Source organism: Eutrigla gurnardus (genome assembly GCF_963514095.1).
Source record: "Eutrigla gurnardus genome assembly, chromosome: 3".
Taxonomy (NCBI): domain Eukaryota; kingdom Metazoa; phylum Chordata; class Actinopteri; order Perciformes; family Triglidae; genus Eutrigla; species Eutrigla gurnardus.
The window spans coordinates 12,289,210-12,306,598 of record NC_139917.1 but is presented as its reverse complement, the minus strand read 5'-3'; the positions used below and the strand labels follow the sequence as shown (position 1 = coordinate 12,306,598).

The 17,389-nt window shown below is 42.7% G+C and overlaps 1 protein-coding gene across 1 annotated transcript; it reads right to left on the bottom strand.

Annotated features, from left to right (window-relative positions):
* Positions 1 to 1,281: 1,281 nt before the first annotated feature.
* Positions 1,282 to 17,048, bottom strand: ecpas (Ecm29 proteasome adaptor and scaffold). Its single transcript, XM_084004904.1, has 49 exons — positions 17,016 to 17,048; positions 16,103 to 16,233; positions 15,705 to 15,821; positions 15,351 to 15,469; positions 14,987 to 15,136; positions 14,703 to 14,883; positions 14,317 to 14,456; positions 13,928 to 14,006; positions 13,726 to 13,845; positions 13,532 to 13,617; positions 13,365 to 13,440; positions 13,225 to 13,274; positions 13,053 to 13,119; positions 12,791 to 12,913; positions 12,585 to 12,688; positions 12,280 to 12,403; positions 12,106 to 12,186; positions 11,810 to 12,017; positions 11,362 to 11,453; positions 11,003 to 11,137; positions 10,719 to 10,902; positions 10,341 to 10,513; positions 10,079 to 10,180; positions 9,827 to 9,950; positions 9,118 to 9,263; positions 8,828 to 8,882; positions 8,579 to 8,693; positions 8,373 to 8,441; positions 8,144 to 8,261; positions 7,863 to 8,030; positions 7,656 to 7,735; positions 7,343 to 7,448; positions 7,074 to 7,121; positions 6,861 to 6,979; positions 6,268 to 6,418; positions 6,090 to 6,155; positions 5,831 to 5,920; positions 5,620 to 5,686; positions 5,441 to 5,532; positions 5,285 to 5,351; positions 4,991 to 5,188; positions 4,667 to 4,878; positions 4,542 to 4,585; positions 4,257 to 4,449; positions 4,017 to 4,164; positions 3,340 to 3,445; positions 3,162 to 3,250; positions 3,002 to 3,073; positions 1,282 to 2,481 (listed from the first exon to the last, which is right to left on the bottom strand). The coding sequence occupies exons 1-49, from the start codon at positions 17,035 to 17,037 to the stop codon at positions 2,342 to 2,344; spliced, it is 5,547 nt and encodes a 1,848-aa protein (XP_083861030.1). The 5' UTR covers positions 17,038 to 17,048; the 3' UTR covers positions 1,282 to 2,341.
* Between the last annotated feature and the right edge of the window lie 341 nt (positions 17,049 to 17,389).

Sequence of the window (17,389 nt, the reverse complement as noted above, 5' to 3'; positions counted from 1 at the left end):
TATTCTGTCTCTTTTCTGCTCTGTTCATGCTCTTCTGCCACACGTGATCAGTTTTATAATGCAGCTAATGTGTCTGTAAATGTAAATAAATACAGCAGGTCAAATATTAAATATCTGACTTCATTTGTCTTTTGTCTCAAAACTGTTTTCAAGATTGACCCGAGTGGTCGGATATGTTAATAATATTCACATTACATGAATCTTCAGTCTAGTGATCCAACACAGGCTATTTGGTTTTTGAGTTGCAAATAATTGCAATTTTACACTTTCAAACAATCAAAACTGCTTTTGAGTGATTGTAAAGTGTTGATGTTTTTAAGATCAATCTTATTTGTATGTGTGTGTGTGTGTGTGTGTGTGTGTGTGTGTGTGAGTGTGTGTGTGTGCATGTGTGTGCATTTATATGTGCTGGGGTTGGGGCCTTGGGTGGGGTAGGGCGGGATGGGGGTTGTTTTTAAAACATGTAAAGCACTTTGTGCTACATTTTCAAATGTATGAAAAGTGCTTTAAAAATAAAGTTATTATTATTATTATTATTAAAGGTTTTTCCATACACTTTATTGGCAAACCCTTATCACCCCATAACATTTAGTTAAGATGACTATTTAACAGGATTGTTTTAATGACCTCAAATCTAAGATTATTGCATATGATCATGTTGAGCCACAAACCTTGAAAATAAGTTATTTATATTTTTAAGGTTGAGCCCCTTTGGAACATACACTTGTCTTCTTTGAAGAGAATATAATGTATGGTGGATTGCAAGTATCATTTACAGCTTGTTCTATTAAGTCACATAATATTTGATTGGTTAGATGAACCTCCCCCTGAATACGGGATAAGCAGTAGACCATGGATGGTTAGATGAACCTCACTCATGTTGGGATCCATCCATCCATCCATTGTCTACCGCTTATCCTGTATTCAGGGTCACGGGGGGGGCTGGAGCCGATCCCAGCTGTCATTGGGTGAAGGCAGGGTTCACCCTGGACAGGACGCCAGTCTATCACAGGGCCGACATGTAGAGACAACTCATGTCGGGATTTTGGACTAAATTCAAAAGCAAAAATAAAAATAGGATAAAAGCAAATTAACTCATTAATGAGTGCATGCCATTGTTTTACTGTCACACATGTTGGTTTAGCCTTTTACAGTTACATGCGTGTTTGTTCATAACTAGTCCTTGTTGCCTGGCAGCCCCAGCGAAATGTAACAACCTGTTTTGATTTAAAACTAAATGTATAACCCTCATTCTGTGTTAAGACAAAAGAAAGGCCAAAACTGTCAAGGTGGTTTTATTTTATCAGGGACAAATTCAAACAGCTATAACAACACTTTCAACTTGACAGGTTTTTATTTGATTTTTTCCTCATGTCGTCACCAAATTGGCCGTCTTGCTCATTCACCTTGCAGACGGGAGAGTGTGAATCTCTAATACCTCGGCTCTACAACCACGACTCAGCAGCGGTAAAATAGCCAGGAAGTGCCTCCACCCTTCAAATGTGCAACTTTGAACCAGAGTCAACTAATCAATTCTCTGCATTCGCCAAAGTGAACAACCTGCTGTTCTGACATTTAATGAGTCAGCAAACCCACAAGTTACAACAGTAGTAAAAGTCCCCATTTTGGGGCTATAGATATACAGCATCCACAAACCCAACACATCGGTTTATATAGCATTTATTAATATTATGTTACTGTCCATTTAAATGAACCAAATAAAACTTGACACGTTACAATAATAGCCTCGCCCTTCCCCACTTGTCACTGAGTTCAGAGCAAGTTGTGTTGCGTTGTCTCCAAGATAAACCTTCATCGGCCACAGATGTTGAGTCTGTGGCCTGAGTGGCGCCAGGTTCAAAGCTCACAGGTACTGTGGATATTAAGTAATGCAGTGACTGAGATCTGAGACGGTAAAGAGAAGGTGACTGCATCAAAGACAGGACAGGAGTGTGTGATTTGCTTTGCCGATAAAGAAGTAAAAAGGAGCTGATGCTCTTTTTGGTTGTATCCTGTGTTTGTGATGGCGTGTGTCTGGCTGGCTTGGTGAGCTGTGTGTGTGTGTGTGTGTGTGTGTGTGTGTGTGTGTGTGTCTGTGTGTCTGTGTGTGTCTGTGTCTGTGTGTGTCTGTGTCTGTGTCAGTGTGTGTGTGTGTGTGTGTGTGTGTGTGTGTGTGTGTGTGTGTGTGTGTGTGTCAGTGTGTGTGTGTCTGTGTCAGTGTGTGTGTGTGTGTGTGTGTGTGTGTGTGTGTGTGTGTGTGTGTGTGTGTGTGTGTGTGTGTGTGTGTGTGTGTGTGTGTGTGTGTGTCAGTGTGTGTGTGTCTGTGTCAGTGTGTGTGTGCTCAAGGTTGACTCTGGATGTGTCTGCGCAGCTCCTGGGCCTTGTCCCTCAGGTCGGGTCTGCTGTCGGTCTGCAGCGTCGACAGCGAGCGCTGCAGCTGCTCGCGACTCTTCACGGACACACAGTCCCACTGTTCGCTCTCTGTTAACACCACACAGGAATATATCAGCATTGACAGATTAATACTTCAGACATATAGTAGTACATCAACATGTTTCTACAGTAAATGTGTTTCTACAACCTATATAAGAGTCTACAACCCGCTCTATTGGGCTGTACAGGTGTTTCCATATTCCATGTCTTAGTATTCAGGTATTTACAAAGATAGAAAAATTGAAACTGATGATGGCACGACTAGAAAAGTTATTCAAATTCACCCTGTGGGGACAATGAATGTCTGTACCAAATGTCATGGCAACCCATCTCAAAACAACAAATGTGAACCTGATGATGCTAGAGTTAAAGATGGGGAAATTATTAGGACCAATGGTGTCAATCTGTCCAATAATTGTAAAGATATTTGAGTCTGGACCAAAGTGATCCACGTTGCCAGTTCATAAAAAAATCCTCAAGCAAGAATTGGAAAGCTGTAACAAGGAACAGGAAGACGGGCTACATGAAGTTTACTTTTGATGGAGGATACGCAGCCATAAATGCTTACCTCCAGTTCTCTTTACGATCAGATCCACAACTGACAAGGCCTCTGTCCTCACAGAGGAGTAACTTTTGTTTTCTGGATAGAAAAACAACAGCAACATGGTGATGAAATGCAGGCGTGTTAGATTTCAATGCTAAGTATGCTGAAACTGGGAGGACCTCACCTAAAGGGTAAGTGAGAGCAGCACAGGTCTCTGTGAGGATCTGGGACAACGCATTGAAATCTTCGCCCCCCTTCTCAAGCAGCAATAACCTACAGACAATAACATCACATGTATGTCATCAAAAAAAACTATTAGAAAGAACAAACAACAAGAAAATGTTTCTTTGTGTGGTCTTTACCCCTTGAAGTATGCTTTCATGGACAGTAGAACAGCGAGCTGGACTTTCCAGGTGCTCAGTTTCAGCTTCTCACACATGAGACTGCACACCGCCACCTGGAAATGAGCTGCAGACAGGCAGAGTTCAGAACATTATAACACCGGCCAGTTCGGCCACTTGTCTTCAATGAATAGGTTGGTCACATTTAATTTGATCTCAGTGCTATTTAGTGAATAACTAGGACATTAAAGTTTAAAGAACTACAATTTTTGTACCTATAGTACCTGCTATATGCTATATGGGAGAATATAATATGACATTATCAAAGCAAGTCACACAAATATGTGGTTTTATCTCTGACAAACTAAACATAATTTAATCTACGTTAAACGTGTTATAATGATATAAACCTAGTATATTAAAACCAGCTTTGACAGCAGAATGTGTGAAGATGTAAAAGGATGGTATTCTTTGCCTCAGTTGATCCACCCATCTCTAGGGGGGTGGGGAGAAATTATAGTTTGGCTCAGATTCTCTCAAATTGGAGTGGGGTCAAGGTTCAAGGTACAAAAGCAGCAGAATGTCAGGTAAATCAATCAGTTGCACAGCTGTGAAAACGTGGTTTAGGGCTTCTTCATTTCCCTGAAACAGTTAACATGTTATATGTTAGCAGGGATCCAGTGGTGTCTGTAACTTACCCTGAGTCTGTGGGTTTCGGGGCCAAGCCTTTCCAAGAGTCTCAAAAGCACAGAGCAGAGCTTCTGTCTGCAGCTCTTTCTCCTTCTTATCTCCATCGTCGTCATCATCCAGTGACCTCTTTGATGCACCACGGCTCTCTGGGCAGCTCTGTTGGGAATCAAGAGGATAGATTAAACAAACTTCTTGAAAATGCAGTTATGTCTTCCAATGTTGCGCTAAAATAAGATGTAGACGTTAACCTTCTTGATCAGAGGGAAGAGGACCTCAGCCATGTCCCTGAAACGGTCCTCCTGGCTGCTGTGAAGCACGTCTCCGGCGCAGCCCAGAGCAGCCATTTTATACACAACACTCTCCTTACGACATTCCTTCAACACAATCTCCAGCACCTCAGAGATGGTGGGTTGGCCTGCACATGGCTTCTTCAGCTCCGCGCTAAATATAGTAAAAAGAACACCCCAGAAATGAAGTGTTGTTCTTCAAATGAAACTGGCATTAACAGGACAAGGTTCTGAAGGGAGTCTCACCTGCATTTGGAGACTACTGATCCAATGGCTTTCAATAGTTCCTCCTGAAACAAAAATATAAAACCAAAGTTCAGTTTCTAACAACAATCACAACAATGTTCTGCTGTTGAATTACCAGTCGTTACCTTGCCAGCCCATGTGCGTCCAGACAGCCCCTGCATTAAAGCTGTTAGCACCATGCCAAGATGTGGTGCCACCAATGAGCCTGTTTGTTCCTTGGCAACGGTTGCCATGGCAGCTGCACCCTGAGCCTTCATCTTCCAGGACTGGGACTGCAGCGCCTTCTGCGTGATGGCGATCAGCTCCGTCATGTAGAGTCTGATGCCTCCAAAGCTTCCTGAATAAAATCCAAACAACAGAAGTTTACTTTATCACAACAACAAATAAAGAGGTGATGAGACAGCATTTTATATAGTATAAACATATTATATTGTACGTATGTTTCTCACCTGGAACATTGTCCTGCCACACCTCAGCCCACAGCGTTGCATCATGGCTCTCCCCTTTCTCCTCATCCGGACCCGGCGCCTGATGCATACCCAGGAAGGCCAGCGGCAGAGCCACTCCTGCATGGCCCTTCAGCACATCGGGGCTGTAGTGGCTGATGGCGTGCACGATCAACACACATGATGACTTGATGACCAGCTCTGGGAGGAAGAGAGAGAGGAAGAGAGCCGAGTCCATAATGCACGTACAGAATCATGATAGCAAAAGGAAGAAGTGTAGAAGTTCTGCTGGCTTACCTTCCTTCTCCAGGTACCAGCCGTTGAGCTTCAGTAGTAGTTTCTCTACGCTGCTGTCTTTTGCTGTCTGATGGGGAAAACAAGTACAACAACCCATGCTGACTCTGTCACAGAAAACAACCTATGGTGTAATTAATAGAATAAAACTGTCCTTACCCTGACGAGGTGTCCCAAAGCAAAGGCAAATGCTTTTTGTACTACAGAGCTTCTGTCATGGATACCATTCAACAGGGCACTCATCAGTTTACCTGCAAACAACAACATCTTTCTCATGAGTTCACTTACAACAAATATTAAACACGTTACAGGAACAGAGGAGCGTTCTTGTGCTTTACCCGAGTATGGCGTGAGGTCCTGGGGGCACTGCACCGTGAGTGAAACAATCACACTAGCACAGCCACCCTGTGTCGAAAAGAAGAGACGAACATAAACACACCTGATACATTTACACAGAAGAGGTCCAACGCTCAAACAACAGCTGGATTTCAAAGACAATCAAAGCATCAACCATTTACAGACAATTAGGGACTGAAGAAGTGAGTCTACCTTGGTGCCCAAGCCTACTCCACTCTTGAGCAACTCACAGAGCCTGGGAACCAGCTCTCCCAGCACGGACACATCGAGGTGCTGCAGACACTGAGCACAGGGATACACAAGACAGGTCATTGGCTTTTGCCATATTTGTCCAGTAGAAACCCTTACTTTCTTTCCTGTGACACAAACCAGGTTTTACTCTCCAATAAGGTCACGAGGTAACGGAGACAAAATGTATTAATTAGGATGCCATTATGATTTCTGTTCTTACCATGTTAATGGTCTCCATCATTGGAGAGGACTTGGCAGCACTCAGCCTGGCAGCATCCATGGCACTCTAGAGAGGCAGAAAGAACACAAATCAAGTCAATGTGGAATCTGACCTGTGATAAAACTTACAGGCTTTGGTTAGCAGACTTAGATGCAGGACAGGTGACAACCTATGTTACCTTTTCTTGCTCTGTGGCTCTGAGACTGAGGTAGTTGAGGACCTGGGGCTCCAGGGTGCTCAGGGCCTCCAGCAGGGCTGGGATCAAGCGGGCAGCATGAGGCTTTAGTCTGGCACCCGCAGTCTTACTAATCTTCACCAGGGTCTGAATACTAGTACGGAATAAAATAAGACTGGTGAAGAGAGAACAAGGCCGAGAACGCTATGGCACAAAATGACAGCCTGGTAATGTGGACACTGAAAGTTAAACAAGAGAGCCGTACTGCTCAACATCGTGACATGTTAGAAACGCTTGTTGTCCTGGTGATTTTGATGAACAAATGGGTTCAATGATGATGAAAAAGGGTTCAATGAAAAGCCTCCAGAAAAATCTGGTTTAATTAAGCGCAATACATGTTTTGCATATCTTACTTTGAAAATCCATTCAATACATTTCCACCCCAAATAAACAAACTTCTATCCTCACCCAGTTTGCCATCCAGCCCCACTTCTAAAATGTGAATTGTGTGTTTGACTGACAGACATGCAGCATTAGCATCTTCAGAGCAAGGTCAGACAGGAAAACCAAGACCTGTTTGTGAATGGAGACGATACCTCAGTGAGCGGACCTCCGAGACGCTGCTAACGATGCCTTTTTCCAGCAGGGTAGGTAACATGACCGCCACGGTTCTCTGGGCTGCAGAGCCTGTAGACTCACACATACGAGTGCACACCTGGACAGAGTGAGACAGACACTTGTAAGTACACATGTACACATGCAATTACAAAGATACACACACTGGCCAATACTGTGACAAGCAGCTTTACCTTACTGAGCGTCTTCAGTGTTAAGTCTGCTGCTTTCCTGACAGACTCCTGAAATGCAAGATGAGTCGGAATCCCATCAAAAACAACACAATTTGCAGTTAATCTGGTGTGTATGTAATGATTACTCAACATTATGACTGTATTTGATGCATCATCTCGTGTTTCAATCCATAGTTTTTTGCAGTGTGTCTATTGAACTATTAACAAATTAAACATCTGTTGCTCTTGGTGAATGAAAGCAACACTGAGTGTGATCATTCCCTGCTCACCTTGATGTCATCGAGGACTCTGAACAGCGTCTCCCACATTTCTGCCAGGTGATCAATGAGGTCATCAGCTTGGCGGCCACGAATCAGGTCATTCAGGGCAAGACAGCTGGAAGGAAAATCAATCCATCAAAATATATCTCATTGTCGAACGACCATGTTCCCGTACATATATATGTTGAGCAAAAAAAAATAAAAAAAACACAGGAAATGCATTTTATAGAAATATATTCAATATACATAGTCGGGTAGATAATAGTATTGCTAATCTTAATTTTTGGAAGTCTGATGGTTAATGTGTTTGTCGTTATTGTACCTGGACTCGCGAACCCTCCAGGTGTTACTGGTCAAGTTGGAAATGACATCCTGCAGGATCTCCTTAAGATACTTATCCACCTGGAACACAGCAGAAAGACCAACACGTTCACATTACTTCCAACGATGATAGTCTTTTACATCCATTTCTATATTCATATGTATGTCCATGTGTATGTTGACTCAAGACTCAAGACTAAACTCCTACCAGGGTCTTATCAGTGACCAAGGCGTCCCAGATGCTGGTCATGGCCTGACGAATGCTCAGGTTGGGGTCAAACTGGTAACGGTATAGCCGGGGCACAATCTGGGGCAGGAACGGGGCCAGCTGCTCCCCAGCCTTGGCTGCAATCATGTGGAAACCAAAAGCTGCTCCCTGTAAGGAGGAGAAGTCAAGCGGAAGGAACGATGAGACAAGCCCAGATAATTAAGAGAAGGGGCACATGTGGTGGATGGAAAGAGGATGAGGATGCTGAATGGGCATGATACCTTGCGGGAGTTCCACATGGCATGATGATTGGCCAAGTTCATGAACTTGTAGACGAGATCTGGTTGGTTCAGGTCGCTGGCCAATGAGCAGAGCTCCTTGTATGTGGTCAGGTTGTGACTGCCAGGAGCGATATTTGCAAGAAGGAGAAGAAGGTTAATCGCACACAAAACATCATTTTCAGTCTATTTGTAATGTAAAACAATGTAGAACAGTGGTGACATGACTTACCCATCAGGTGTCTTCCCCAAACCTTCTCCTTGGAACACCTCTGTATCCTCTGATACTGCATGTTTCACTCTGTTTGCAAAGATAAATAAGAATTTAACACTATCTTAATGACTGTATTTCTTCTCCCCAGCAGAAAGGACACTACAACCTTCCATGTTACTTTCTCTTATTTCATTCCTTCCTCCTTTACTGAACAATCCTCTCACCTTTTGCCAGTCATCAGTGTTTCCACCAGGGTAGACACCAGTTCTTGCTGGTCAACCTCTCCTCCCATCTCATAGACGAGACCCAGGCCTTTAGAGGCCACGTCCTGACTCAAATCTAGATAAAAGACAAATTAGAGGGATGATGAAGAATTTAGAAGGATGTTGCACAAGTAAATTTAAAAAGTGCTAGCTGGTGTAAATAAAAACAGATCAATATAACAGTCAGGTTAGAGACAAGTCTCTTCTTACCATCAGGGTCTGAGAGAACAGAGATGAATGCCACCTGAATCTCCTTCAAATGGGACTGCAGGAGTAAAGGGATATTCATTATTTGCAAAAAAAAAAAAAAAAATGTAGCCCTCAAGCACTTATGGAAAGTAAGAATATTTAAAATCACAAACACTAAAACTCTTCTTTACTCCAGTCACAATGTGAGCTTGCAAAAACAGTGGTTAATCTCTTGGATATCAGAGCTTCCCCTTCCAACTGTGAGTTAGTTTCTCTTTAGATTCAGAAGTATATAGTTGTAAAATGCCTACCGTGATTTCCTTGTGTTGACTGAGTTTCTTGACCAGGGAAAGCAGCCATATGCAGGCTGCCTGTCGGACATGGGGGTTCTGGCTGGGTATATACCTGGACAGGATGGACTTGAGGACCCAAGGAACCACATCATTATGTTTCACATCTAACAGGGAAAGGAGGAGAGGAAAACATTTTACATCTCTAGTTTTGTTTAAGGTATAGATAAAAATGCCTGATGTTTGTAAATGTATGTTCAGGCAAACTTTATTTGTCGCATAGCTGATAACTAGCAATGCAGAGCTGTTAAACAGAGAATATGTCTTTCATCATCATGCATTTCACCGTGACAACCACTGTCATTATGCAAGAGACGGTCTGACAAATCTGATCCCTTGAAAATTGCATGGTCAGCCTTAATACATACTCGACACCCAAATCAATCAAATTTGTCTGAACATATCTTGGGAAACAACTTAATTCCCTCGTACTTATGGTGTAGGACTGTTTCACTGCAAAATGCACTGAAAATACAGTTCAACTCCATTTTACTTATAGAGCCCAACATTACAATCTGTACAGCATACAGCACCCTCTGTCCTTGGACACTCGCTCTGAATAACAAACAACTCCTTCCAAAAACCTGACCTGGACGGACACACAAGCTACTCATCTATACATAATAGACCAACATTGTAAAATTCAACGGCTATAACTGAAAGTACTTACTTTGTGGCGGGATGTACTGGTCCTCAGTGCAGGTCCATGGGTCCCTGGCAGCTCCAGAGCTGGTGCCTATTGCAACACTGGTTATAGCCTCTCCAACTGTAAACTGCAGCTCCACCTGTTTAGCCTTAAGAAAGAGAAGAGAGAAAAAATGTGGTGTTTCCACGAATGAGTCTCGCCTCCTCCCATTTTATTGTGGTCTTTGCAGAGCTCTGCATTGCTATTAATGCGACAGGCAGTCAATATCTTTTATACCTCTACAGAGTCCATGAGGCCCTGCAGCAGCTTCTTCTGGTGAGGAAAGTCTCCATCTCCCACAGGTAGGTAACCCAAGGTCTGGATTGATCGCTCCTTCATCTGGACCAGACGAACAGAGATGTTCATTCAGATAGAAGATGATATGAAACACAAATCTTTTGGCTGAAGATCTGATGCATCATTAATACATAAATGCAAACGTGTCTGCACTGAACAGAATCATGTAGCCACCACCTCCTTTTGTGTAGCCCCTGGTTACCTTTGTGCTCTCCTTGCCAGAGGGGATGCGAGCCAGCAGGTTTTCCATTGCTGACAGTTTAGTGAAGCCCGGCCCATCTGCAGGGATCAGCAGGGGGCCATTACGGCCAATTTCTCCCAGAGCTGTACACGCTGCCACAGCCAGTAGAGCACTACTGCTGTCCAGGAAGGAACCTGGATGGATACACACACGCACATAGTGGATGAACCCATATAGACAAAAATAAATTATCTTCATTTAATTTGTGTTCATGCATTTATTTAATAGCAAATAAATGGCATTTTAACATTGATTTATTTTACATTAGCAGCTGCTGAAGTCAATAAATGTCATCTAGAGTCTGCTGTAGTCTGCAGAAAATTGTTGCAAAAATAATACCAATCGTCTTGGTGGCCATGGCAACAAGTTCATCATCATCATCATCATCTCCTTGGGTGGTGATGCTCATTTCCTGTCCCATGTCATGCATGGGCTCCCCAGAGGTGACAGCTTTCTTCTTGCTCATGTACCTTCCCACCATGTAACCGAGAGCCAAGATGGCACCATGCTGAGTCTCAGGACTCTGGTTCAACAAAACCAAATAACAGTCACACAACGTAAAAACACAAACTTTTCAAAGTATATGTTAATGTTATATGCTCCAAATAGACAAAGTGGCATACATGGTTGTCTTTAGTGATTTTGAGCAGGTTGTGCACAGCCGTCTGCAACTCGTTGCCAGTCATGGTGGAAACCACCACAGCATACAGCTGGGCTGCAAGCTCCCTCATGTCCTCCTTGTTTGTGTTCATCAGAGTCTGGAGGAGAAAACATCTGTTATTACAGCTGAATGCACTGTGGACTGTGACAGTGGAGACGTGAAATTCCCTCACAATTTTTCAATATCACTGGATGGCCAAGTGACTGGGCCATTTGTCAAGTGGTGCCACTTTTCTCACAAATGAATTAGAGCATAGTAACTCATAATGCAGAAACGCCTCCAGCTGCATCTTAATAAACATCCTATAAATGAAATACTCACTTTTAACCAGTCAATCCTTTCAATAAATCTAGGAGCCAGTTTCTCTGGGCACACAGACACCATCTCCAGTAGACAGTACATCACTGGGATTCCTGTTGAGATGAATAATGGAAGTGCAATAAATACGATATGGAGTGTTTTCAACAGTGTTTATCATGACAATTCTTGTGCTGTTTTTTTTTTTTTTTAAACAATACTACACAAATGAATATATAAAGTATAACACTAAATACATTTCTAATAACACATTCAATAAACAACAAAACCAACGCTTTCTGTACCATTTCACTGAATTTAACAGATTCTGACTCAATGGCACAGTGATTAATATAAGCTACTTGTAAGACTTAAAAATCACCTTATATGTTCTATAAAGTCCTGAATAACAATGACGACCTGACTTTATCCTACAATATAACAGCCCTGGAGAAAGAGGAGGGTAACTCACCCCCTACGGCAGACAGAAGCTGCTGCAGCAGATCCATGTAGACATGAACAGGGTTTGCCTCAGATCCCTTTGACTGAGACTCTGCGGTCAGCAGTGTGTGGACGTAGCGTCCGATGGCCGGTGCATCATCCTGCATGTCCGTCAGGCGTGTGGACAAAGGTGTGACCCCGGCACTGTGGGCTAAACACATCCTCAGGTAGAGCACAATCTGGAAAAACAGGCGAGAAATTAGGCATGAATGTGCAAACTCAACCCATATCACAGTTTACGTAATTCAGCTGATCACCAATATTTACCTCCCCAAATGCAGATGGGTTGAAAGGAATAGTGGAGGTTCCAACAATGTACTTAGCTGGAGTCTTGATCCTCTGAGCCGCCTGATGATGGCAACGAAAAAATGAGGGGGAGATTCATTATTTCTTTTCACAAAAAAATGGGTGTAACCATGAGAAATCAGCACAGAGCCTCACCTTCTCCTGGACGTAGGCCACCATGTCAGGAAAGGAGGGCATTGGCTTTGGTCCTTCCTTCTCCGAGCTCTTGATGGGAAAAACTCTCAGCACCTTCTGGGCCTCCGCAGACACCTCCTCCCTCCTAAACCCATCATAGCAGCTCATTCAATCTTCTGCACCACTCAGGAAGGTAAACCATTTACACCCTCGTTTTAACGTTAATGCATTACATGGATCCTATTGTGGCGATGATATAATACGTGCTTTCAAGCTTCATTAAAATGCTACCATCATGTGAAAGTTTCCCGTGTTTCAGGACTTACGGGTCTCCAGCTGCCAGTAGCAGCAGGTATCTTGATGGCACGTGATCAGGACCAAACACTATGCTGGCAAACTTCATGGCCACCTGGCGAACTTGCACCTCCGGCTGCCACAAAAAGAATAAAAGAGTTCTTGATCTGCCGCAACTACTTACTAAACTAGTCAACATAATGTTTGTTTCTTTAGAAACCATATCTAGCACACTCACCTTTCCAATGTATGCAGCCACCAGGGCCTCCATTAGGTTCAGCAGTGCCCCCTGTAGGTTGGCATAAGCTCCAACCATCATAGACAAAGCTTCCTGAATGGCAAGGCGGACATCAGCCTCCTCCTAAAGAAGATGACACAGAATATTAGAAATACCAACATCAGATATACCCTTGGGCTCTTCGTAGAATACAGGCTAAGACTAATGAACTGTGTGTTGCTGAGATTCCATTGCATTTAAATTTCAGATTTATTTCACTTACCTTGCACATGGACTCAAAAAACTGCTGCACAAGTGCAATATCCTTTGTGAACAGCTGTGGCATGCGGCTAGAGGAGAGGACATACAATGTAGGAATATTTCTTAGTATAGCAATAGCAAAATCCAACACCAAGCTGACAATGTTTAATGAAAAAAGGAGTCATTCAATTTACCTCGACAGCTTTCCAACAGCAGAGTAGGCAACACATAGTAACTTAGGATCCTGCAAAAAGAAATGTTGCCAAGTAGTTATACAGTATATATCAAATGGAGGCAAATGCACACATTGCAGTTTAAATGTATACAGTTTTACCTCCTTGTATTCATTGATGAGCTTGGTGAGGCCATTAAGCAGCATTAATCCCAACGGTTTGTTGGTGTCAGGACATCTGAAAAACATAAGTCCAAATATTATTTTTTCAAATGCAAAAAAAAAACACTACTGTGAAAGTAAATGAAACATGGATGTATCTTTCTTACACCATGCAGATGTGATGGACGAACTGCAAGGTTAGAGACAGAAGTTTGTTGTTGGTATTGGCTCCAAACAGACCATCATACACAACCTACAGAGGAAAAGGAGTTATTGTACAACACACACACTGGAGCAATTCCTTGAAAATGACATACATTTAAATATTGAGAAAACACACAAGCATGGTCCGGGAGCCTACCTGGATGTTAGCTGGAAAGCACTCTGCAGCGAGGCGTGACCGCAGAAGATGTGGCAGGATCTTCAGTTTGACTCTGGTGCTTACTGGCTCGTGCTTCAGCTCTTGCTTCACATTACCTCCCTAGCGCACAGACAAAACAGTATTACATACTTCATTTTCTTTCTTTTAAAGTCACAGTTTGAAAATTAACAGTCGAGTTTACCTTTGTTTTAAGAGGAACGTCTCCCAGGTACACCTTGTACATCTTGTTGATTATTAGAGGATTGTTCCAATCGATGATGCTGAAAATAATAATAATAAAAAAGGACACAACCAATGATATGAATAAAGTTAATATTTATTACTTTCAGTATTTCACTATTAGATACCAGCCAGTCAATATCTTAAATTCAGCCTGAGAAAAACATGTTAATGGGAAAGAATCAGTCACTTAGAAAACAATGATTTTATGTTGTGAATTTGACATACAGCGTGTATACCTAATCATTCCTCTAACACATATACTAAGTTAGAGGAAAGATTACTGTGCGGATGTGTTGATAATTTGTAAAGCACATGTGAAGCAGAGAGGATTCAAGCTCCTTCACCTACCTCTGTTTGCTCTTCAGCTCCAGATCAGCTGCAGTGGCCACACTGTGTCGGGTGTCGCTCGATGCCACCACCAGGTGCACCACTGTCTCCACCTCTGGGATTTGCCTAGCCTCCATGAACTTCACTATGCCCAGTTTACACTGTTAAAACCAAATACAGAATAAAAGGAATCATACACATTATACAACCTTTAAAACGCAGGGCTCAGAATGTCTATGATCTGATGGCTTTTTGGATTGAGCTGTGTTTGGAAGCTGCGTTCACCTTTAGAGTTATCTTATTTTTCATTACAGGCAACAACTGTCAGGAAAGCAGATAAAAACCTAGAACCTGCCCAAATCGCCAAAAATATGGTCACTACTCATCATCCAGCTCAGCGTCTGCACCTGCTCTAGCTGCTCAGCGCTCCACTGGGCCTCTCCAATCACCCTCTTGGCAGCATAGACACTCATGCCTGGGGGAGGCTGGGGGAGACCCTGACCACCTGCAGCCACTGTCCCCTCTGCAGAACTTCCCTGGGAGGTGGAGGAGGGAGCAGGGCGAGTCGGGGATTCATTCAGCACAAACCTAGACGATCCAGAAAGAACAAGGCGACATTATGGTTCACATGCATAGATTTAGGCCGCCCTGAGACCCACGGGACCACACAACCCCCAAAGCATAAACTCACCCGTAAGGCATCAGTAAAACATCCAACATGAACTCCAGCAGCAGCTGCACTGTCTTTGGCCTCTCAGTTAAGTTAAATGGAGAAGCAATCTTGGAGGTGTCTGCAGAATACTTCATATGGTAAAGAGTGGGGATCAGCAGGTGCATCAGGCTGAGAGAAGAAATCGAGAGTGAAGCGAAAACATAGTTGGACTATGTTTGAATGGAGAGTCGGTCCCTTGTCAAGTATCTGTTTAATGTGATTCATGTGTCAATCAAGCAAAAACATGAGTGTACCTAAAAAATGTTTTCTATTAATCACGTTTTGAATGATAGTGAACATGCTTGTGCATCCTTTGATGTGTGGGTGTTAGGTGTCCCCTCACCTGTCCTGCTGTGGCTGCGGCTTGCCCTCCATGGCAGTGAGGAGGGTGGGGGCCAGCTCACACTGTTTGCCCACCTCCAGACGCGGGTAGCCCATTTTGATGTAGATGATGGTGAAATTCTACAAAATATATAAATGAATCTATAACCATTCCATTTATCACATTGCTACTTAAACTAAATTAAAATCGAATTGGTTTCCAATTACTATTTAAATATAATGGTAGATTCAATGATATACTCTCAATAATAATTGCATGTACCTAGACATGTTGAAAATCCTCGACTGTATTATGAATGTATATAAAAACCTCTGGCTTCATAAGAACTACACTGTAAACGTTTACTCCTCTTACCGTCACAAAGGAGGCGGCGGCTGGATCTTGGTACTGCACCAGCAAAGTCTCTACTGGTAGCTGAATCTTGGGTCTGCTTTTTATCCTCTTGTTCAAGTGGACCAACAACTCCATTACCTAGCACAAGAGGTAAGAAGGTTATTTGGTGGTTTGATAAACAAAGCATGAATCAAGACTCTTGCGAAATAGAAAGATCCCTGTTCCCTACAAGCATGTCTGCATCCGGAGGAATAAAGTCTATATCTATACAATGTATATATCTATACAATGGTTTAAGGGGGGGGTTCTGACCAGTTGGACTACAATTGATCCACATTTTTATGAAGTGCAGCTTGAGCACAGACTCATGAGTCATAGTAATGTCTTTAGGGCCTAGATATAGACAACACCCATCTTACTTTCTTTCGCACACCCTCCTGAACGCTGGAGAGTTTGAGCAGCACAGGAGGCAGGAACTTGGAGATGATATCCTGGAGCTGGTCATCTGTTTCTGCGTGGCCCAGGCGGAGGAACACACGTTCCAGTTGATCTGTCAAATAAAACACATTTAACACCTCGATCAACTCTTGTGTGTTATTGTCTAGGTGGTACACGTCATAGCCCAAACCTAGTCATGAGACATGGGTCCAGTATAAAGCAATACCTAAGCTAATTTTAATTTGAGAACAGTTTTCCATACAAATACGGTAGCAGGAGCCCACCGGGTGTAAGCAACCACATACAGAGACACACTGCTGACCTTCAGCTTCAAACTGAGGCAGTTAAATGCACAGAATTAAAACCGTGGATTAAAAACACAGTCTGTCCAGTTTGCCTAAACAATCTCGTCCCGGCAGTCGCTGAGCTGGTGCAACCATCACCCAGCCCTGCCTTCTTTCTCCTAGCATGGTTCACCAGCCAGCTAGCTAACAGACAGAATACCAGCGCGTTTCATTTATATTTGACGCCGTAACACTAGCTTTACACAGCCGCTGACGTCCTGCGCAATTAGTCCTACATGCTGTGAACACCCACGTTCACAATCTATACCTTAAAAGTTCGCTTAATGAACATATATTAATAGCTTACGCGATAGTTTCATTTTGACCATGACTGGGCAAACGGCCTCCTGACGTTAGCAATAGAAAGCTAGCTGAGTAGCTACCTATCGTTCCTGCACCATTTTTTTTTACTGAAAAAAGCTTTATAGTTACTTAAAAAACACCACACATGTTACAATAAAGCAGGCCTGTTGTTAGCTAGATTTTTGACAGCCACGAACACTGCAATTGAATAGATAGTGATCACTACTTAGCGCAGAAAGAAACTTACTGAGTTCATCCTGGGCAGCCATGTTTGCAGAAAGCCATCAGCGACCCCTACAGTTTACTGAGTGTCACTGCACTCACTAGTGCCACTCCTTCATCCCCCATAATTCAATGGCACTGACATAAATCAGAATTTTGTTGTATAGGCATATAATGTTTTTGTACATAGCGGTACCTAATTGTCTACAGGTAAAAAAATGAAAATGAATTTTATAACCACTACAATAATACACCCTGCTATATATATATATTTGTTTTACATTAGACACGTATTAATAACATATGTACTTATTTTGTTCATATAATAAATATATTACTTTTCCTATTATGATTCTATTCTATGTTGCAGTGTAAGCATATCTTCCATATCTTATTTTA

Bases quoted from the DNA above. Each gene is read 5' to 3' on its own strand.
- ecpas (XM_084004904.1), bottom strand. From the start codon at position 17,037: ATGGCTGCCCAGGATGAACTCA. The intron at 8,031-8,143 runs GTATCATGCCCA...TCCTCCTTACAG, and splicing joins CCATGTGGAACTCCCGCAAG to GGAGCAGCTTTTGGTTTCCA. The intron at 6,980-7,073 runs GTAAAGCTGCTT...CACTCTGTCCAG, and splicing joins CACTGAAGACGCTCAGTAAG to GTGTGCACTCGTATGTGTGA.